This window comes from Ictalurus furcatus, chromosome 14 (genome assembly GCF_023375685.1).
Source record: "Ictalurus furcatus strain D&B chromosome 14, Billie_1.0, whole genome shotgun sequence".
In the NCBI taxonomy this organism is placed as follows: domain Eukaryota; kingdom Metazoa; phylum Chordata; class Actinopteri; order Siluriformes; family Ictaluridae; genus Ictalurus; species Ictalurus furcatus.
Window position 1 is genome coordinate 19,462,879 of NC_071268.1, and position 23,590 is coordinate 19,486,468.

The 23,590-nt window shown below is 38.5% G+C and overlaps 1 protein-coding gene across 7 annotated transcripts in view; it reads left to right on the top strand.

The window, feature by feature from the left end:
• cadps2 (Ca++-dependent secretion activator 2) overlaps positions 1-23,590 on the top strand; it is a 137,736-nt gene that overhangs the window by 52,638 nt on the left and 61,508 nt on the right. For all 7 annotated transcript variants that reach the window (XM_053642063.1, XM_053642062.1, XM_053642065.1 and 4 more), the window contains exons 4-10: positions 7,191-7,271; positions 8,500-8,730; positions 10,555-10,676; positions 15,794-15,905; positions 17,387-17,526; positions 23,042-23,108; positions 23,310-23,418. In XM_053642063.1, the coding sequence (XP_053498038.1) occupies positions 7,191-7,271; positions 8,500-8,730; positions 10,555-10,676; positions 15,794-15,905; positions 17,387-17,526; positions 23,042-23,108; positions 23,310-23,418 (862 nt within the window). The remainder of the gene's footprint in view (positions 1-7,190; positions 7,272-8,499; positions 8,731-10,554; positions 10,677-15,793; positions 15,906-17,386; positions 17,527-23,041; positions 23,109-23,309; positions 23,419-23,590) is intronic.

A 23,590-nucleotide genomic window follows, 5' to 3' on the forward strand; every position in this document is an offset into this window, starting at 1 on the left:
AGAGGGGTTAAGCACGTGCTTTGTTAATTTTCCTGATGCGCCATTCCCTGTGTAGTGCACGCCTCTGAGGTTTCTAGATTCTTCTTGAGTAGAATCATCTTGGACAGGTCCTTCAATAGCGTCTAGACCAGCACCTTTAAACAAGCACTTCCAGCCTGAAAAAAATCAGGGATAGAAAATGCAGACTTGTGTATTATAAAAGCAAGAGGCCATTTAAAAATGAATAATAAAAATGAATAATATGATGACAGAAGATGGCAAGCATTGATAAACATACACTATATGGCCAAAAGTATGTGGACATCCGTTCTATTGATTGTGTTCAGGTGTTTCAGCCACACTCATTGCTAACAGGCAGCATAATATCAAGCACATACTATAGACATGCAATCTCCATAGAAAAACATAGGCAGTACATTTTACATTTATGGCATTTGGCAGATGCTCTTATCCAGAGTGACATTCATTATTTCATTTATACATCTGAGCAGTTCAGGGTTAAGGGCCCAACAGTGGCAGCTTGGCGGTGATGGGGTTTGAACTCTCAACCTTCCGATCAGTAGATCAGTTTTTTTTTTGTTGTTTTTTTTTTTAATAAACATGGCACTGTCATAGGATGCTACCTTTGCCACTAGTAAATTTGTCAAATTTCTTCCTTGCTAGATCTGCCCCATCAACTGTAGGTGCTATTATTGTGAAATCTAAGTGTCTATCAGCAACAGCAGCTCAGTTAGGAAGCTGAACTCTCAGAGATTCCCAGAACAGTATTACATTAATCTGCATTCAGATATATACACCAAAAGACTGGAACTGCAGCAAGATTTTGGATGAGTAGAGTGAAGGGGGTTGTGATCTAGTTGGGCAAGTGGACAAGTAGAAACACCAGCTGTTTCCTTGTGATCAGGGAGGTGATTTACCCTGCCATGCTTAACACCTGTGGTCCAGTGCGACTACAGCGAGAGAGAGAAATGCTCCCACCAGCCATCGCTCTCGTCTCCTCCTTGCACCTGTCATCACCCCCGTAATGAACGCATTCAGCCTCTGCACCCCGTCGCTCTATCACCCCTCATTAAGTAGAAGGAAGTGGTAATGAATTAGTGGCATATCATTTTAGGAAATGACTGTGATGGTCAATATCTTAATTTATGTTTATATATATATATATATATATATATATATATATATATATATATATATATATATATATATATATATATATATAGATATAGATATATAGATATAGATATATAGATATAGATATAGATATATAGATATAGATATATAGATATATAGACCACCAGACAGACAGACATCTAATGAATGATCAATTTAGTGGGCAATTACCTGTCCTGATGCCTAGGCTCAAAAGTCAGAGACAGAAAAGGCATTAATATTCCTAGGAGAATGAATTCTTTAAAAGCCCCATTTCACTTATTTCCATCCTGTATTCCCACCACTGAAGAAATTTCTTTCTCAGTGTTGATTCTTTGAGTGACCTTTAAAGATTTTAATTAGCATTTTGTACCCACTATGTGTATTGCAGTGGTTTATATAAGATCACTGTGGATAACCTGTGTTTAAACCAGCAAAAAGAACTGAATATTCAGTAGTTGTCCTAGACCTCTATGCACTGTGCTGCAAACACTTATTCGTCGTCTGACTTTCAGAACAGAGGAATTTAGCTGTTCATCAAACGACGGGCAATAAACAGCAAGTGGGATGAGTGAAATTGCGTGTTTTATTGCTGTGTTTATTGTCAAATAAAACAGTGGAGATGTGAATGTTGTACTTTTTTGCAACATAGTCTGAACATTTATTTGAAAGCATGATTCGAGGCTTTTGAATTTTACTCATAGGATGACTAAAATCGAATGCTTGTATGGCTCTCCTCTTCTTAAATAATGATTTAAACTTGAGTGGACAACTCAATTTAATCACTGATTTTGTAAGAAACAGCTCAACTGCGCTGACTTGAAGGAGAAAACCAACTCTGAACAGAGATAAAATAATAAAACATTTTCTTATATTAAGCCTTCAGTTCAGATGCATAACTTTTATCTCCACTGTTTAGAATCCGTTGACTTTAAAAATGCTTCCACCTCAGTATGAGAGATGCAATTAAACAAATGTATTTGCTACGACCAACACGGCACGGTGATGAACGTGTTTAAAGGCGAGAGCATCAGAGTTGGAGCTCCACTGGCCAATTCACAGCGCTCCATCCAAGGAATGAATCAGGCTGAAGACTTTTGATTAAGTAGCAATGCATCAGCATTTTCGTAGACAGCCAGAGTAAGGCACATTTTAAACACAAAGCACTGTGTGGCTTAAAACACCAATATGAATATGATTTATAGTGGACATTTTTTAAACTAGCTGCAAGCTGCACAAAATCAATCAAAATCTTAGCTTTATTTTTGCTACATGTCTTGAGCAGCATTACCTCTAGAAATACACCAACTTGTGATTTCAACGTGATTGGCCCCTAGACTACATCTGTCATTAGGAGGTTCCTGAGCCTTGTTGTCATAGAAGTAGTAGCCAAAGCAAAATAAATTGACATTCCAACTAGGTAACGCAGCAACAAGAAGAAAATCTGCCACATTCTGTGTGTCTGTGTGTGTCTGTGTGTGTCTGTGTGTGTCTGTGTGTCTGTGTGTGTGTGTCTGTGTGTGTGTGTCTGTGTGTGTGTGTCTGTGTGTGTGTGTCTGTGTCTGTGTGTGTGTGTCTGTGTGTGTGTGTCTGTGTGTAGGTCAGTGGGTATGTGTGTCTGTATTTTTAGGTAGGTATGCGAGTGGGTGTTTGTGGGCATGCAGTGAGAATTTAATTAAAGCTTCTTATTTAAAGCATCTTATTTAATTGTATGAGCAAAGTCAAATACAGTGGTGCTTGAAAGTTTGTGAACCCTTTAGAAATTTCTATATTTCTTTGTAAATATGACCTAAAACATCAGATTTTCACACAAGTCCTAAAAGACAAAGAGAACCCAAATAAACAAATGAGACAAAAATATTATACTTGGTCATTTATTTATAGAGGAAAATTATCCAATATTACATATCTGTGAGTGGCAAAAGTATGTGAACCTTTGCCTTCAGTATCTGGTGTAACCCACTTGTGCAGCAATAACTGCAACTAAACGTTTCCGGTAACTGTTGATCAGTCTTGCACATCGGCTTGGAGGAATTTTAGCCCATTCCTCAGTACAGAACAGCTTCAGCTCTGGGATGTTGGTGGGTTTCCTCACATGAACTGCTTCCGTCAGGTCCTTCCACAGCATTGCTATTGGATTAAGGTCAGGACTTTGACTTGGCCATTCCAAAGCATTAACTTTATTCTTCTTTAACCATTCTTTAGTAGAACGACTTGTGTGCTTAGGGTCATTGTGTTGCTGCATGCCCCACTTTCTCTTTAGATTCAGGTCACGGACAGATGTAACGACATTTTCCTGTAGAATTCGGAAGTCATTGTTCCCATCAATGATCGATTATGCTGGAATGTAGTGTTTTCCTTTCTCCAAACAGAACACTTCTCTATTTTGCATTTATGGTGTTGAAAAAGAAATTACTTAGAAAAAAAAAAGAAAAAAAACAACTATTTCATTTAGTTTGTTTTCTTAATTAGCTCCACAGTCAAACACTGGTATTTAGAAAGCACATGAAATCCATATAAAATCAGTAGGCACATAATACAGAATATTGACTGTTTGAATGTAGATGGTTCTGTTTATCTTTAGACAGAATGACTGTTTTCAGGGCAGTCAGATATCTATCAACTTCTCACAAATGTGTGATGCACATGTTTGATGAGTGTGGTGCAGTTGTCATGTTGTAATTGGTGTGGTTGCCAGGGTGTTTGTGAAGGTTGCAGAGGAAACATATGCTTAATAGCCATGAACTGATTGTCATGATCATTTAGTGAACGTGTAGTCAATAAAGTGTCTACAGTGAGGTCTGAAAGTAGAGCTGTTAGTTATTATAAACAAGCATTTTTGGCACTGATTTATAATTTGGAAGAAGTGATAAAATGGGACAAAAACCAGCAATAAGCCTAGAAATCATGTGGAAATTGATGTGGTGGCTGAGGAAAGATCTTCACAAAGAGAAACTGCTGTTAGAGTGGTTGTTAGAGGCAGACTGACATTGTGAAGAAACAAAGAGAGAGTGGCTCAGTGAAGTACAAAAAGATTAGTGAAAGAGAAGACATCATTTTGGTCAAAAAGAGCACAAATCATAAGTTTAAAACTGATCCTCAGATTAAAGCAGAGATTAAGCTTTTGCCAGAGAACAAGACTCACTGGCTGAATGGTTTCCTATAGCAGCATTGGACAAGTCTATGTGAGGAATATTCCAGAAGTTTAAGGAGACGTGCACTTAGGCAACTGTCAAACATAATGGGATGCGATTATGACTTGGCGTTGCACAAACATTTTTGCTGCTGTTGTTTGTTTTTAACAAAAGTGGATGGTAGTATGAATGGTGATGCTTATATTGACTGTTGTCAGAAAATCTGCCAGTATGATTGTCCACCTTCATTCAGTTGTAGATGGACAGGGTAAGGTCATCAAGGCTAGACGAGGACCCAAACAATACTGATAAGCCATTGATAACTTATCAACCGGCTTTGTAATTTCTGTGTTTGCATACATGCTGTATTTTATTATGTAGTAAGTCATTGTGACAAAAAAAGTTTGAGCAGGTTTTTCTGACAGATATTAAGCCCTATCCATCTATCCATCTATCCATCTATCTATCTATCTATCTATCGTATCTCCCAAAAGTGAGTACACCCTTCACATTTTTGTAAATATTTGATTATATCTTTTCATGTGACAACACTGAAGAAATGACACTTTGCTACAATGTAAAGTAGTGAGTGTACAGCTTGTGTAACAGTGTAAATTTGCTGTCCCCTCAGAATAACTCAACACACAGCCATTAATGTCTAAACCGCTGGCAACAAAAGTGAGCACACCAATAAGTGAAAATGTCCAAATTGGGCCCAAAGTGTCAATATTTTGTGTGGCCACCATTATTTTCCAGCACTGCCTTAACCCTCATGGGCATGGAGTTCACCAGAGCTCCACAGGTTGCTACTGGAGTCCTCTTCCACTCCTCCATGACAACATCACGGAGGGAGGGAAAATTGCTAATTGGGCCCAATTTGGACATTTTCACTTAGGGGTGTACTTTATATTGTAGCAAAGTGTCATTTCTTCAGTGTTGTCACATGAAAATATATAATCAAATATTTACAAAAATGTGAGGGGTGTACTCACTTTTGTGAGATACTGTGTGTGTGTACATATAGAACATGACCTGAGACTGCAATGTAAATGCTCCATCTCCCCAAAAATCAAATTCCAATTAATTCTACAGTAATGAGGTCCTGGTTATTTATACAGCAAAATCTAAAGTTTCCATGTTTTGCTTTCCAGGTGTTCAGGAGTTACAATGTCACCACATGTACTATTTAATTTACTAGATTTAAATACTAGATTTAAATACTAAATCTGATGAACATCCAGCAATCATCTTGTAACATACTTGTGCTGACTCCTAATGACAGGCCCTGTTTTCTACGTCAAGAGACTACGATCATTTTGGGAAATGTGTTTCTATAGACACCTAAAAATAAAATATAGGATCTTAAACATTCAAATATGTATTTTCACATTCAAATATCATGTAAATTAAAATGGTATTTGTGACATAGTGAAATTTGTTTTGACAGCACTGTCAAGTTTACACACTAATTAGCCACGTATAGGCTTTGAATATCATCAATTTTCTGTTTTTGCATAGTCTCTAATTACCTGCCAGAAATGGAATACAGATGACACCATTAATTCCTAATCAGCGAGCAGTGTCTCCAAAGCCTCTCATGACACGTTCTGTCAGTTATCAGATACTCTAGTTCCTTCTTGCCATAACGAAGAAACCTAATCTGTATATTCAGTGTGCATATATTGGTCATGCCTCAAAGATCAACTCTCCCCCATGATGCTAGTCAGTTACTGTAGCATTCTCTTCCAGGTGTGTTAAATTGTGCTATGATCTGCTTAATATGTTAGCACTCATACTCCCAGACTGGTAGCGGTCATGTAACATGGAAGGCACGGCTAGCTGAAGGCAATTGGCTACAAGTAAGGAAGAAATGGAATGTTCAGGAGTTAATGTTTTACACAGTGCTTAGCTATGAGTCATCTCTAATGTGGTATACAGCAGGATTCACACTGTCTGAGAGTAGTGTTTACATTACTATAGAGAGATCCCTTCACACTTCCAGTCTGTTTAGGCTGACAATCACAGTAGCTCATTAAATCATTCCCCTGGCCTTATCAAAGTATTGGCAATACACTGAAGGTTTTCTCTCAACACTGCGACTGCTTGTCACACTCTGCAGCGTGAACATGCCCAACTGCATCATTAAGCTTTTGTGTTTCCCACTGCCTGTGCAGCCTAATGTGTAAATGACCTATGATTAAGTCAGCAGTAATTGGTGAAAACAGCTCAGCCGATAGCTTAGGGTTTTCCAGCATGTTATGGGTGCACATGAAGGAATTTTTGTCCAGCATTCACCCACACATCTGTCACATCTTTGTGAGAGTAACCATCATTAATAGCAAGGAAGCAAATGGTAATGTGATATAAGCGTCTGAGTAGGTGTTGGGAAAATGAAAGCCATCACTTCAATGGTACAAATAATGTGGTCTTGAGAAATGCATATTGGTGGCCCACACCATAACACATACACACACAGTTCCTAATTTGTTGTGTCTATATTGATACTGCTGTGTGAAATTAGCAAAGTTTCAGCACTATTGCTGCCTCAGGGAGGGAGGCTTATCAAATGGAAACAGGAGAGAGAGAGAGAGAGTGAGAGAGAGCCTCCCACTCATGTAGACTGAATGAGAGGAAACCCATTCTTGACAGGGTGCCAACATGGGTTTTTACTGTGTATATGTGTGTTTTAGAAAAAGCAATGATGCAAGGTCAGCTGAGCATTCCACTGTCTGAATTTTTATGTGATATGTCCTTACAATACAGCTGTCTTAATCGGAAACTTTTAATTGGAAACTGCCGTTGTCCCTTTTTTTGTAGGCGTCTTTACAGATTCTCCAGCGAAAGTCAAATGAGGATTCATTAAGTCTTTCATTTAAATATGTGTTTTTTAATTGTATTCTCCAGCTGGACAATGTTGATGAGCAGGCAGCACAGATCCGCAGAGAATTGGACGGGAGACTGCAGCTCACAGACAGAATCGCCAGAGTATGTCAGAGTTTCGGTCTTAATGCTGTTGTGGCTCCAGAGTTACACTATACACTTACTGTCCCCTAGAACACCTGTACACAGGCAAATTCATGCAATTATCCAATCAGCCATTTGTGTGGCAGCAGCTCAGTGAACGAAAATTGGAAAAAGACCAAGTGATGTTTTTCCAATCTTCAACTGTCCTTTTTTGGTGAGTCTGTGCCCACTGACTAACTTTGACATGTGCATTCTGAGATGCTTTTCTGCTTACCGTGGTTGTAAAGAGTGGTTATTTGAGTTACTGTAGACTTCATGTCAGCTCAACGTAATAACATGGTGTTTCTGCCTGCTGAACTGATGCTCACTAGATGTTTTTCTTACCATTCTGTGTAAACTCTAGAGACTGTTGTGAGCAAAAATCCCAGGAGATCAACAATTTCTGAAATATTCAAATTAGCCTGTCTGGTACCAACAACCATGTCAGTGAGGTTCCCCATTGTGATGTTTGATGTGAACATTGGCTGAAGCTTTTGACTTGTATTTTATGCATTACACTGCTGCCACATGATGTGTACAGGTGTTCATATTAAATTGGCCTGTGAGTGTATGTGTGCTTATTTTTGCTGATATATGCCTGGTCTTGATACAGTTGCAGTCAAATTTAATCAACCCACATTGCAAATCAGGTTTATTGTAAACAATTACAGACTTTCAGCTTGAATGTTTCAAGTGGTTTCGCCAAATTCAACAGAAAATGCAACTTATAATGACTTCTCCAGTTTCAAAATTATTCAAGTGGTAGAATTTGGGGAAAACACTTGAAGCATTCCTTGTGTTGACTATTTCAATTGCTTTTGTTTGATTTGTTCATTGCAAACAGCTGAAAGTCTGTAATTGTTTTCAATAAACTGATTCGCAATGCAGGTTGAATAATATTGATTGCAACTGTATGTCTAGAAAAAAAGTATTTCTTCTGAGTTTTCATTTTTGTCATGTTTTAGTTCTAAAGAATGTCTGAAAATTCTGCAACACACAAAATGGTCCATATCTGGGAGTTTTTGGCAAGATGCTGATTTGTTTGTTGTTGACTTGGTAGCATGTTTTACTCATGAGTTTTAGAAGGAACCATATATTGTTTGGACCATCATGATCACAAATACATCAAAAATGTACAAAATACACTTTTTGTTATATAGCATTCCATCTCTCATTATTCTTTAACACATTTCCTGAATATACTTGGTAGGAAAGGAAGTTCCCCAAGTTCATGTCTAAGGATATGGAGATGATGTATGTGGAGGAGCTGAGATCATCAGTCAACCTGCTAATGGCAAATCTGGAGAGCCTTCCTGTAGCTAAAGACTTGAAGCCCAAAATCAAGCCAAAACTCACTCCTATGAACAGCTTCCTGGATATAGGGGATGAGAATGATTTGCCACTCTCCAAATCAGATGTAGTGTTATCCTTCACCCTGGAGGTAAGTGAGAAGTCCCTTATTTTGTCCCTACATGTATTCCCATGCATCTAGGGTTTTTCTGCCAGAGGAACACAATTATCTGGGCTGATCACAATTGTTTAACTGTGGTATTTTCCTGTTTATTAGCTTTTTCCATCTCTAATCATACAAGAATAATTGAATTCAAAGGGCTTTTTCAACGTATGTAGCATGTAAAACCTGCCACCGGCTGTCAACTTGCTAGCTATTACAAGGTTAATTATCTGACCCTATCTACATAGTTAGGCATACACGCAGATTAGCTGGCATTTCACATCTTTAGACGGAAATCACTCCATGGGCCAATTGTACACTTGTTTTTGTCCAATTTATGCACATGTTAAGCAGAAGAGCCCAGATTTATACAGTCACAGCTTTATATACAGTATTTGTGTTCAGTAAGCTATCTTTTGGTGGCGTTTCTCAACCAGGGCTCTGCAGACCCCTTGTGGACTGTGGCATAATTACAGGGGCCCATTGGATTGTTTCTAGAAAAAAAAAAAAAAATTTTAAATTATGTACATCACATCACTTCAGAATACATGTTAAATAAATTCTTTAGAGCCATTCAGTTTCAGAAAAGTGACAGACTTGACTTACTGTTTTTTAAATTACCCTATATGCTAATATCCTCATTTAATTTTATTTGTATAGCGCTTTTAAACAATGGACATTGTCACAAAGCAGCTTTACAGTGATAAATACATTCAGGATATTTATGTTTAAATGTATGAATTTATCCCTGATGAGCAAGCCAGGGGTGACGGTGGCAAGGGAAAAACTCCCTGAGACGATATGGAGCAAGAAACCTTGAGAGGAACCAGACTCAAAAGTGAACACATCCTCATCTCTGTGACAATGAGCAGTGCGATTGTAAATAGATCCCTTCCATAACTGTGTACTACATGGTCAAAAAGTGCAATTGTGTAGCCAGGAAAATCATTACAGGTTGTCTGTTTTGTTGAACTTATCCACTGGTCACTGATGGAGTGTTCGTGGCAATTGTAGTCCTAAAGCTATCATAGCATAACTGTTCATATGAATTGTGGTCCAAAGCATCTGCATGGTTTTTAAGTGGTACCATCCTCAGTAATCTCAGTGATCTTCAGGCTGTCCATGTGGGGCCAACCTCAGCAGCAGCGATTTCCAATTGACGAGAACTCCAATCAGAAATTGGTCATGCACATTTACTCTCTCACCAATGTAGTTTAGCTTGCTCATTTTGGGGGGCCCTTGATTTATGTTCACCATGTTGTTATTAGCACAAAGTTTGCACTGTGTGCAACATTGATGGATTAAATAAACCAATGATAATTTAGAGTGATAGTCAGATAAAATGTAATGTTAGTAATAACATGTGGGAACATTTTACTTCTCACCCCAGGCTGCAAAAAGTTCAAGTTTAACAGGTAAAATGAAATGTGAAATATTAATGTTCATGTACAAAAATGTCCCTGTTAATGTGAATAGCAGGCAGTATATCAAATCTAATATTGAACGGAAAATTATTTACATTTGACACTTGGTTGGTTTATGAAAATGTTTAGTGTAGACTATTTATATATACTACTCATATTATGTAGGGGGGGGTCTCCGTGGATCAGTTGGAATATGCTAGGTGTCCATGGCTGAAAAAACATTGAGAACCACTGATCTAAGGGTCATGATGTTCTTACTATAAGTTTTTTCTCTCACTTACGCTGTTTGTTTTTTAAAAAAAAATTGTCCTTCGAATATTTCGGTAAATCTTCCTGCATATGTATGAACAGTGCAAGGTGTCACTTTCCACTTTTGGTTGCTTTGCAGATTGTGATCATTGAGGTACAGGGGCTGAAGTCACTGGCCCCTAACAGAATCGTCTATTGTACCATGGAAGTAGAAGGAGGAGAGAAACTTCAGACAGACCAGGCTGAGGCCTCCAGACCACAGTGAGTACAGACAACCCCGTAACCCTGATCTAGTTTCTATTTCACAATGGCGGCATTTGGACTCTTTAGATCAGGGGTCATCAACTGGAGGACCATGGTCCAAACGCGGACCCAGAAAAGTATTGCAGCAGTGAATGAAAACAGCTGACTGAAGGAAAAGTTCAGTAACTTTAAACATGAACCAGTGCAAGTTCTGTAGCAGATCCTCTCTTATCCAAGCACATACATTTATGTAAAGTAGTTAACTGGACACAGCTCATGAGACTAGACACTAGCTACAGGGCCATTAGGTCAGACAGGGGAGGGTTTTGATAGACTGTTCAATAGATAGACTTTCAAAGAGTTTTCATTTTATTCACCCTTTCTGGTTTGATTAGCAAACTGTTGACATGGCTTATTTAAAAAAAAAAAAAAAAATCATCATTTTCAGTTGTGTTTTGTTGCTTAAATTAATTTAACCTCTTAAACTTAAATAACCCTCACCCCTATAAGAATCACAGTACAAAGCATCACTTATATTTTGTCATAGTCAGGCTGCCGTAAGCTGTGTTCATGATGATGGAGGCAATCTGTCTAGACAGCAACAACAGGCTTTGTACACTACATGCTTCTGACAAAGTAAAGCAGTTTTATTCTTTAATTCCACATAGTTTGTTAAATGGCCAATATTTCAGTTCATGCAGACTATATTATAATGAATTAGATCCCTTGGGAAACAATGACTGTATATGAGTGGACCACATGGCGCCATTCACTTCCGTTCTGTGTTTGGAATGGGAGTCACCATTTTTGACATCACATTGTTCACTCTTGTTTGTTTACTAGTTGTAATATCAATACAGTGAACCACAGCTCAGACATCACAATGAGAAACATACTGGAAAATCCGCAAAGAATTCCCTGCTGAGGATTTGCTGTAGGGCTGTATAGAGCTTCAGGTCTGTGTTGGAGTGCATGAACGTTCATGTGGCTCGACTGTAACCTCAAACACCTCATCAACCACAGCCTTTTATTTATCAGTGATTAATTCCTATAAAATCATATCATAAGAAAAAATACTGCGGGAGATATTAAGGTCGACTGTACTGTAACTTAATGGGTGGGGTTAAAAATCATACTGCATCCAGCCACTAGAGGGCCTCGGGGACATTTTTACTTCACTTTTAAAGGCCTGTTATTATGTCCACCCTTATATGCAGTAATTGTTGGGAACACCTAGAAAAATACTTGTTACATCTGTGCTTTACCTTCAGAGCTAATAAAATTTACAAACCTATTTAAAATGTGATAAAACAGTGGCCATGAATTGGAAATGTCTGAAATTCAGCATTAAATGCCTCTTTTAAAAGAGACTGTCTTAAGTATCTGAATGTGTATTGACTTGCCTGGACCGCACGATGAGGACAAGCCACTGTTCTGTAGGGATGAAAGGGGACATTAAAGGATCACTTCTATGTCTGAGAAGCTCTCATTTCATCTGTTGCATGCTCAACTCTAGGTTTATATCTGTTCATTCTGCCATTGCATGGGGACCTGCTCCTGGTTTCAGAGTCGGGATATTTGAATAGAATCTAAGAGGAAAGATTCATCAGGTTGAGACAAGCTCCGCTGCTCATGGTACAAATGCAGGCTGCCCTTTGCACATGTCATCTAAAGCACTAAATGGATCGATTATTCAGTGCAATCTCATTTAACTTCCTCATTTAGCCACATCTATCATCAAACTGAGTGTGGGAATCATAGATTACTTATTTTTGGGAAACACAATAATGCAAAAAAATAAAGGGTTGGATGCATCTCTTAACCTTTAATAGAGAAGCAGACATTTAACATGGTGATTTATTCCATACTTTGCTGTGTGCCTGTGAGATGCTGTCTCTTTACTCATGCTGAAATGAGAACCGAGTGCCTCTCTCTTCCAGTGTGCCCATGAAATTGAAACATCTCTTTGAATAATTGAATTAAGGTGAGGCTGTGTCCATGCTGTGCCTTTATGAAATGATTGCACTGAGTAGTAGGCTTTCAGCTGCTTAGGCCTGACCCTTTAGATACTCACACTGTGTTTACTGTACCTCACATGTAGATGGCAAGAGTTTCATTTTAATTTATTCAGGGAAATTAAAGCATGAACTGTGCAGCATTATTGTAATTGTAATATGTGCATGCCATTATTGTGTGTCAGTCACACTTGAAATGTTCATACAGGTAGAGATGGTAACTTTTGACACATGAACATGCATTTAATTACATGGATTTTGAATACATGTAGATGCATCGAAGGAAATGTCTGTCCCCTCTGTACTTCTCCTACAGTAAGTCCCCCGAACTTTGTAACTCGTGAAAGTGGATACTTCTTACTGAGTGTAGCAGTGTCTGTTAGATCTGAATTGGATTGTATATATATGCAAGTGTAGACAGTTTAGTCTGCCGATTTGATGTCTTCGCTGTTCATAGCATTTGAATACAGTATAATTGACAGTCTACTTTAGCCTTAAAGGGATAGTTCACCCAGAAATGAAAATTCTGTCATCAGTTACTCACCCTCATGTCGTTCAAACCTATACGACTTTTGTTCATCTTCGGAACACAAATGAAGACATTTTTAATGAAACCTGGGAGATTTCTGTCCCTCCATTTACAGTCCATTTAAAAATTTCAAGCTCCAAAAAGTTCAAAAAGGTATTGTAAAAGTGATCCATGTGACTTCAGTGGTTTAATCCCAATTTTTTGAAGCACTATGAATGCTTTGGGTGTGCAAACAAATTCAAACTAAGTCTTTATTCACAAAACATCTTCACTTCTGCATAAATCTCCGACACGCGTTAACGAGAGAACCACGACGCATGTGTGCTGTGTTGACATGAGAGCGGACGTTCTCATGATACACCCGGACCCGGAAGCGCTGCACTGTTTACAGCAGAGGAAGAGGGATGCTGTATGCAAGCTTCGTACTTTACATTGTTAGTTGATTTTGCTTTAGGTCTTGGTTTATTTTTTTGAAATGTAACAAAGGAAGCTTGCATACAGTGTCCTTCTTCCTCTTCTGTAAACAGTACAGCGCTTCCAGGTCCGGTTTTATCATGAGAATGTTCACTCCTGTAATTGATGACAGAATGCTTATTTTTGGGTGAACTGTCCACTTTAATTGTGTGGCTAAAGTCAAATTTAGTTTACAAAAAAACTGCACACAGACTTGAATTGCTGAACACAGGTGTGGAGCTAAATTGAACTGAAAAGGACCAAAGTGTGTGTGTGTGTGTGTGGTCAGAACTATTTAGTGCTATTAGTGGTGATCGGTTGCCCTAGCAACTAGTGGCTTTAGAAATGACAGCTCTGTTTCATATTGGTACCCAGTCAGCTACACTGCGTAGATTGAGGTCATTTAAAGTCTCCACATTAGGGATCTAGAGCTACCTTTGGATAAATATAAAAGTTGCTGAGTCACATTGATAAATTCTTATCTGGCTCTGAGTGCAAATTGTCTCACCACGCGGCCAGCTGGGTGTCCAGCCCCAGCGCCTGCTCCTGTTTATTCTCACAGAATAGTTTTATACAGCTCCAGGTGACGCATAGATACGACCGATTGGACACACCCCTAAGGCTGTTTTCAGTGAAAGGCTATTTCAGGAAACGTCTTCATTTGTGTGTCTGTGTGAGATGGGGTGAGCTTCCACATGAGTGCCTGTAATTCAGAGTAGGCTGTTAAGTGAATGCTTTTCATGATGGACTGAATTACAAAGTACACGTTTAATGTACATTATTGTTGAAAGATATGATCACTCTGGGTTTTGGTTTGTTTTTTTCAGGAAAAAGATGCTGTTTATTCCATCCTTACAAGATATGTTTCAGCTGAATCAAAATCAGATGTTTTTGCTTAGTGCCTACAAAGCCTGGTTATTTTATAGAAAATTGTTTATTTGTAAGGAATTTTTTAAAAAAACCTCCAGGATGTACAGTTATAGGACACTAAACATCAAAGCTGTGGTGAGATGCAGTCACAGAGTTGATATTATTTTTCCCCCTGTAACTGTACAGCATGGAGTGTTTCATTCCTTTTATGCCACAGCAACTTGCTCACAATTGCACAGTTTTTTTTGTAAATGAACAGCACCATTTTTAATGGTTTAGTTTTAATGTTGTGAACAATCTGTGAAACAAGCTAGATCCTGCTCTCACTTACATTATTGCAGCTATAAACAGTCACTGCCTCACCAACATTCTTTCTCTCACTCTCTGTCACTGCCTCACCAACATTCTTTCTCTCTCTCTCACACACTCTCACTCTCTCTCTCAGCAATAAAATTAACATGTAAAAATGAGCGCTATAAAATATATCTGTGATTAATTTTGTAAGTAAGCACTACTGTGAGAGCCTTGCTGTTATTGAAAATCAATCATAACCTTCTGACCATCAGATTTGAGAATGCAAGAGCACGGTGGGATAAGCATAGATAATCCCTAATATTATTCCAGTCTCAGTTGTTTGTTGTCTCATAATGGAGTTTTCATGCCTCCGCCACTAGGAGGCAGAGGCCTTTCAATTCGGGTTGTCTCTCCATCGCTCCAACCGAGATTCTCAGTGCTGTATCTCAAGAACAAATGGTTTAATGTTTGTAGAATTTATATGGAATTATCATTGTAACCAACAGATTAACTGTTTACATTTTGCTATTGATCCAAAGAGTGTTAAGGTGACAGCAAGGTCAAATGTCTGAAATAGTTTTTCTTCAATGGCTTTCTTCTAGTTTGAAGTATATTTTAAGGGCATTTAAGGTATAACAATTAGTAATAAGAAGGATTGGACTTGCTGGCTGTGGAGGCTTCCCATCTACTTGTTTGTTTGCCGTTTTGAATACTCTGTATTCTTTTCTTTTTCTTTGCTATAAAAGACAGTGTTGAGGCACAAATATGAGTCAAAACAAAACAAAACTTTTTCAGCAGACAGGAATAATCAGGCCGGTAAGGCCAGTAATGTTATTCCATATGATTTGACCAGCTGTCCACATAAATGACTGCTGAGACCATTCTTCTTTAAGTAGTGCTCTGTTACAGGTTTGTTTTCACTGGCACCATGTGAGCACCTTGTCATGTACACATGATGTTGTGTTTGTTTGCAGGTGGGGCACACAAGGAGACTTCACCACCACCCACCCACTACCTGTGGTCAAAGTGAAGCTGTTCACTGAGAGCACAGGGGTCCTCGCCCTGGAGGACAAAGAGCTGGGCAGGGTGAGACTCATCCATCAGGTTCAGTTAGCGCAGAGTGTCACAGTCCAGTCCTGCAGAGTTTAGCTGGATACCTCAGTTAACATAAATCCGCCGATTCAGCTTTGTATTAAAGTTTGCACTGGCTGAATTTGGTGTATGGAGTCTCTGTAGACCTGTGGATTGAGTATGACACACCTGATTTCGAGTCAAGGTCTGTTCACACCGGAGCCATTGCATCAAACGTCCTGTGTAACATCCCGTATAGCATCATGTAATGCCTTACGTCAAGACTTTAGTCAATTCCACTTTAACTAAATTCCCACCTGCTGTGTCAGAACAGCATCAAATTCGATTTCAAATTCAAGTGCTGCCCTTGTTTAACACTCTTGTTCATGAGTGAAGCATAAACTCCATAGAAATATATATATATATATATATATATATATATATATATATATATATATATATATATATATATATATATATATATATATATTACATACATACATACATACATACAAACAATGTACAATTTATTTAAAATCATAGTCTGTAGAGATGTTGTGATTGTTCAGCCTGTAGCTACATTGTATTCTATGATATTCATTTTATACCAAACTGGGGAAACAAAATATAAACAAAAATATACCAAATGTTCACTGTCCCACGGTCTCTTGTTCTGGTTTTAGGTAAACAGATTGGTAATTACAATTAGATCGCTAGACAAGATCGGCTTAGTAATGAAGACTCGAGAGCAAACAATACTTGTAATGTAAGTTTTATGTCCAGTCGGTTGTATTAGCAGCCTCTTCACGACAAAAGATTTTAAGCATTTTGCAGTTTACTGATGGGGAAGGATTACTGTCTTACTACAGTAACTGTACCCCATCATGTCCCTCTGATGATCTTAAATTGGTTAGTAACTTAAATGAACACAACACCAAGAGCAAAAAGCAGGAAACACGGTAAAAATGCTCCCAAGGTCTGCCTTTGGAGTTCTGAAATAAAATAACATGAATTCCAAACTGACAGTTAGTGTAATGGTAACTAAATACTTGGTACCATTTGGATGAACTCAGGAACTAATGTTTCTCCATTTAGAAATGTAGCTGCTGCCTTTGCTATTCTTTAAACCTCCCCAGTTAACCCATAAACTACTAGTTTTTTGGCCAAGTTAATCACGTGTGTGTGTGTGTGTGTGTGTGTGTGTGCGTGTGTGTGTGTGTGTGTGTGTGTGTGTGTGCGTGCTTCATGAAAGAAAGCTAGAAGTCATTACAGCTCAGGCTCCCAGGGTAACAGATGGAGACTCCCATTAGAGACCCTCAATATGCATCTGCTCCTCTTTTATCTACTTTGTCCTTTCTTTAGTGGATCTCTCTGTATCCTTTTCTTCTCCTCTCTTTATTATTCACCTCACAATCCATATTTTGGCCCTTTTATCAACTTTTGTACATGCGTTTGTCATGCTTCTCCTTCTCCTCATGTTTTCTCTTTTTAACCAGGTGGTACTGAACCCTACAACAAATGGGCCCAAAACCGCAGAGCTGCACAAGATGGTCATCCCCAAAAACAGCCAGGATACAGACCTGAAGATTAAACTGGCTGTGCGTATGGACAAACCACCAAACATGAAGCACAGTGGGTATGTCAATCCTTTAGTCAGCAAAATGATGGAAGTGGTCAGTTATGTATAGCTGTTGTGTGCTGGACTTCACTGGAGGAGAATGATGGTTATGATAAATGTTATGCTCTGGGGTTAAATTGGCCGGCCATGCAGGGCAAAGATTGGTGATGACGTTATACACCTGTAATATTTTTATTGCAAAACTGTTCAATAGATTTCTTTAATAATGCAGGTTTTAACTGCTGTATATGTACTTTTGGAAATTAAAGCAAAATTTTGATAGTACATAGGGTTTACTGTATCACACATCTTTTACAGAAAATAATCAGTAGATATTTTATATAATTTTTTATGCCAAAACTGACGAACAAGCAAAACTGAAAATTTGGATCCAACCACCCAATTGTAGTTTCTTAAATGGGGGTATTATAGATATTTTGAAAACATATTGTGAAGATATTATTTTAATCCGTGTGGGTTTCCTACAGGTCATTTTGTTTTCTCTCACCTCCCAAAAACATACCGGTATGTGGATTATCTATGCTAAATTGGCCTTAGGTGTGAATGCATGTGTCAATGTGTGTGTGCATTGTGCCCCATCCAGGGTGAATTCTCCTTCCTTGTATCCACTGTGATCTTGACCCTTGCCGAAGATGAAACCTTGTTTCATCCTTGTTTCATCCTTGTTTAAGGGCGGCTGCCGAAGTGTCCTTGGGTAAGACACTGAACCCCAAGTTGCCCCCAATGGCAGGCTAGCACCTTGCAAGGCAGCTCTGCTGCCATTTGTGTGTGTGTGTGTGTGTGTGTGTGTGTGTGTGTGTGTGTGTGTGTGTGTGTGTGTGTGTGTGTGAGTGAATTGGTGAATGAGAAACAGTATAAAGTGATTTGTAGAACCACTAAGCTCAAAAAGCACTATATAAGTGCAGACCATTTACCATTTTAATCATTCTGGAAAACTCCTCCCTTAAATAACACACAAAATGAATGACACTGCTATTATACAGGGAAGAACACACAGCTCCTAAATCCCAGTGTAATCTGTGGTTACACTGTGGCAAAAAAGAAAAGCCATTCCATTTTTGGGGCATGTTGGTTAGTTGTTGCTATGTACAAGATTTGTTAAAAAGTTTATATTGCATCTATTTGATGTGGGTCTTTTTCCACATGAGGGCAGCAGAACTCTACTCTGATCAGCATACACCGGTCAGCCATAACATTAAAACCACCTGCGTAATATTGTGTAGGTCCCCCTTGTGCTGCCAAAACAGCTCTGACCCATTGACACATGGACTCCACAAGATCTCTGAAGGTGTGCTGTGGTATCTTGCACCAAGATGTTAGCAGCAGATCCATTAAGTCCTATAAGTTGTGAGTTGGAGCCTCCATGGATCAGACCTGTTTGACCAGCACGTCCCATAGATGCTCGATTGGATTGAGATCTGAGAAATTTGGAGGCCAAGTCAACACCTTGCACTCTTCAACCATTAGTGAACAATTTTTGCTGTGTGGTAGGGTGCGTTATTCTGCTGAAAGATGCCACTGCCATTAATGACTACCGTTGCCATGAAGGGGTATACTTGGTCTGCAACAGTGTTTAGTTAGGTGGTATGTGTCAAAGTAACATCCACATGAATGCCAGGACCCAAGGTTTCCCAGCAGAACATTGCCCAGAGCATCACACTGCCTCCACTAGCTTGCCTTCTTCCTATAGTGCATCCTGGTGCCATCACTTCCCCATGAAAGTGGCACACACACACCCGGCCGTCCACATGATGTAAAAGAAAAATTCATCACACCAGGCCACCATCTTCCGTTGCTCCATGGTCCAGTTCTGATGCTTACGTTCCCATTGTAGGTACTTTCGCAGGTGGACATGGGTCAGCACTCTAATGGGTCTGCGGTTACGCAGCCACATACGCTGCAAGCTACGATGCACTGTGTTCTGACACCTTTCTATCATAGCCAGCATTTACTTTTTCAGCAATTTGTGCTACAGAAGCTCTACTGTGGGATCAGACCCGATGAGCTGTCCTTCACTCCCCACACGCATCAGTGAGCCTTGGGTGCCCGTGACCCTGTGGCTGGTTGACTGGTTGTCCTTTGTTGGACAACTTTTGGTAGGTACTAACCACTTCATACCAGGAACACCCCACAAGACCCAGTCGTCTAGACATCACTGTTTGGTCCATGTCAAAGTCGCTCAGATCCCTACGCTTTCCAATTTTTCCTGCTTCCAACACATCATAACATGGTTTTATAGTTATGGCTGAGCAGTATAGTTGCTTATTTGATGTTTTTCTTTATTTTATTTCTTTATCTGTTGCTTTTGAAAAACCATGTGAGGGATAAATTGAGCAAAAGAGATATAACTGACACTACATTTGGTCCTGTTTGTTGAGGAGCTGTTTGTTTATTTGTAGAGGGTTCCTTAAAAACTACTTCATTGTATGGAATACTTGGAAATGCAACACTGAGGTAAAGACTGATGTTGCCATATAGAGGTCAAGCATCACTAAACTGCACTAAAGGGTTCAATCACTGAAGTGGGTTATCATATTACTGCTCATATTACTGTTAGTTAAACAATCGCTAACTTCAAAATGTATCATGTTGATCAACATTCACTTATTTATAGTGCTATTGACTAAACTGCTAATAAATAGTCATGGGTCCAGATGAAGGCAGTTCCCATAGCCACCATAAAGCAGGGCTATTGTAAAGGGTGAGACAGACAGGCCTTTTCCATCAGCCTGTTAATTATGGAGGCGCTCCAGCAGGCTCTCACTATAGAGCTGCTCCCTGAGAGACCTGTGCTAATTAGCAGAAGCCTCTTCAGTCTGTCATTACCTTTTTATATCTGACCCCACAAGTGGTTTTTAAGCCATCTTGGACCTTCACTTCTGGAGAAGATTCACGTTTATACCCAGAGCATACATACTCACACACGATTTGTTTTCAGACTATGTGCTGACATATTTCATTAAGTTCTACTTAAATATATGGATTGTATGTATTGGTTTAAGGTGGACATTTCAATTATTAAGTATGATATTGGTTTTTTGACTGCTTGTTTTTTTTGTTTGTTTGTTTGTTTGTTTTTTTTTGGGTTTTTTTTTGACACTCTAAAAATTTCTGCTGTGATAGAAATTTGTGATTGCACAGGAAGCCATTCATATATGTAAAAAACTTGTTTTTGCTGTAAGTAGTGAAACCAGTAGAACAGACATTGATCTGTCACCTGTTTCCCTGAACTCGTGACACACTCATAAAGCACATGAAAAGGCTGCCTGCTGCTGGGCAGTTTGTGCAAAAACTCTACAGCTGCACTTGACTCGTGCTAGATTTTTTTTTTTCCTTTATGTAATAGCTCAAAAAAGCCAGATTGCTTCTGATGCCATTTCAGGTCCTTCAGGAGACTTGAGATCTACATAAATGATTGACTTTTTTTCCTTTTGCTGCCACCATATCATTTTAGATATGTACCAGCCAGACTGACAGCTTTACTCTAGGTCACTAAATGCTAACTTGCACACATGCGAGCACACACCTGAGGACTTACATAAAGGGAAAAAAGGAGATGCATTGAAAGGGGATTTTCAGGTTGAATGCCCCCCATTAAAAGCAGCCATCTGTTGAGCAGTGGAGAGACTGAAGAACTATTGAGTTTGGCAGCACTACCCCTCCACAGTTCAGAACGGGAGAGTTGCCAGCTTCAGGCTTCTCTCGCTTTTGTTTGTTTGTCTATCTGTCTCTTTCTCTCCCTCCATCATTCTCTCGGGCTCACTCACTTTGTGTTTCTCTTCCTCCACTCATTTCTTTCTAATAGCTCTGTAAAACTGTTGTGTTATCTGTCAATAAAGAGGAGAGAGCACATAGATCAGGACTTTATCTCTGGAACCTTATCTTTAATGGAATGTAGAAGCATGACTGCTTGAGAATTGTTACTAGCCAGTAACTCTTAAGACCTTACAAGACCATTATATTTATTCTTTAAAAATATTTTTACCCCTATTGTAATTTTGAGTTATTAACACATTGTTTACATAAACTGATGTGATGATAATTGTTTTATTACAGCCTTGATTGAGATGAGAGAGATTTTGCCTTAATGTTTTAAAAAAAAAAAAAAAAAAAAAGCACTCCTTCAGTAAACAGTTCAGTAAATAAATCGTACTGGATTTCTTACATACTGATCAGCTGTGGTGACATGGTCTGTCCACTTGAGGGCGCTGAAGGCATGTAAATTGGTTAGCTTTGAACCTTGACTTCTCCTGTTTGATACTTTTTCCACACAGAAGAATGTGGATGTGCTTTTGTTTGCATATTGGTTTGCCACCCTAACCCACTTCATAGTAGTTTGGCATAGCTTAACAAATACTGTTGATATTTACTACATATGAGCGCATCCACCACTATTTAAATAATAGTTACTTGTTTGTCTTTTACAGGTGTGAACCACAAAGTACAAGGCTTTAGCCCATTCTGCTTGCTCTAATTAGACTTCATGTTCCATAACAGATGTTAAATCATGTTTTTGGTTTAAATTCAACAACTCTGCTGTCTTGGGGTTTTTTTTTCTCTTTCTATAAAGCTATGCCTTGAATTTGGCTTCATTTTGTCTTTTATAAAAACAGGTTTGTCTTCAGGTCAGAATTAAGTGAATTGCAATAGCAGGTGTGGGTGCAGACGGATTTCTCCGTCATCATAGCTCTGTAGTGATTGCAGCTCAACAGGGCCATGGGTGTATACAAGGTGTCAGAGGGTGAACTGAAAATCATTTTTACAAGTGGATGATTTTTCTTTTATCCACTGGACATTCTTTCCTTCTCCAACCTCAAGTGTCCTTTAGAAGGTATTTTTTGCTATGAAGTTCTTGCTTTTCACTAAAGCCTTTAAGATATCTGAACAGTGATTGAGTGAATCTATATTGTATGTTTTAAGTTAAAACATTTCAAAGTTTAAGTATATACGCTACCAGTTAAAAGTTTGGAGACACTTGACTGAAATGTTTCTCATGATCTTAAAAATCTTTTGATCTGAAGGTGTATGATTAAATGTTTGAAATCGGGTTTTATAGACAATAATATAACGTGCCAACATATTCATTTCTTTCATTAGAAAACATTTTACTTACAAAGCAATTTATTTACAAAAAAAAATAATTTTTTTTAAACGGATGACTCGGAGCAAAATATTCCAAAAAGCAGCCAATAAGAGTCCAGCATAGGTGGGAACTCCTTTAATACTGTTTAAAAAGCATCTCAGGGAAATTCCTGAAGAAATCGGTTGAGAAAATACCAAGAATGCATATTTCTGGAAATTCTATTCAAAAAGGGCATCTATGTTGAAGATGCTAAAATACAAAATTTTGTTGTTTTATTTACAATTTATTTATCACAACATAATTCCCCTGAAGGAATATTTTTTATTTATATATAATATATATATAATATTTTATATTTATTAAAAATAATGAGTGTGGCTAAACTTTCGACTGGTAGTGTATATAGTTTTTTTCCTTTTTCTTCTCAAGGTACCTCTATGCATTAGGGCAGAGAGTGTGGAAACGATGGAAGAGGCGATATTTTGTTCTTGTTCAGGTAAGTGCTGATAAAGTGAGTGAAAGTGTTTGTATGATAGCTGTCTGATTCAAATGTTTTTATTCAGCACATCATCTCCAACCGGCAGTAAAGACAGCATTACAGTTGCAATATGTACTTTCCAAAACCTATTTGAAAATATAATCTTTATCCTATTTTAAATTTGATAATTGTGCCAATAAATGTTGATGCCTATTTCAGGTCAGCCAGTACACATTCGCCATGTGCAGCTACAGAGAGAAAAAATCAGAGCCACATGAGCTCATGCAGCTGGATGGATATACAGTAGATTATTCTGATCCACAGCCTGGTGAGCTTGTATTTCTCTTCTCTCTAAATTTCCCAGTATTGAGTATAAACTCTGATCGCTTCCATGTTCACTATTATGAGTCTGTAAATAAGTACTCATTCTAATTACAGTGGCTAGTTCTAATTAAAGTTGAGTTAAATAAGCCTGTGAAACATCAGAGTTTGGAGGATTT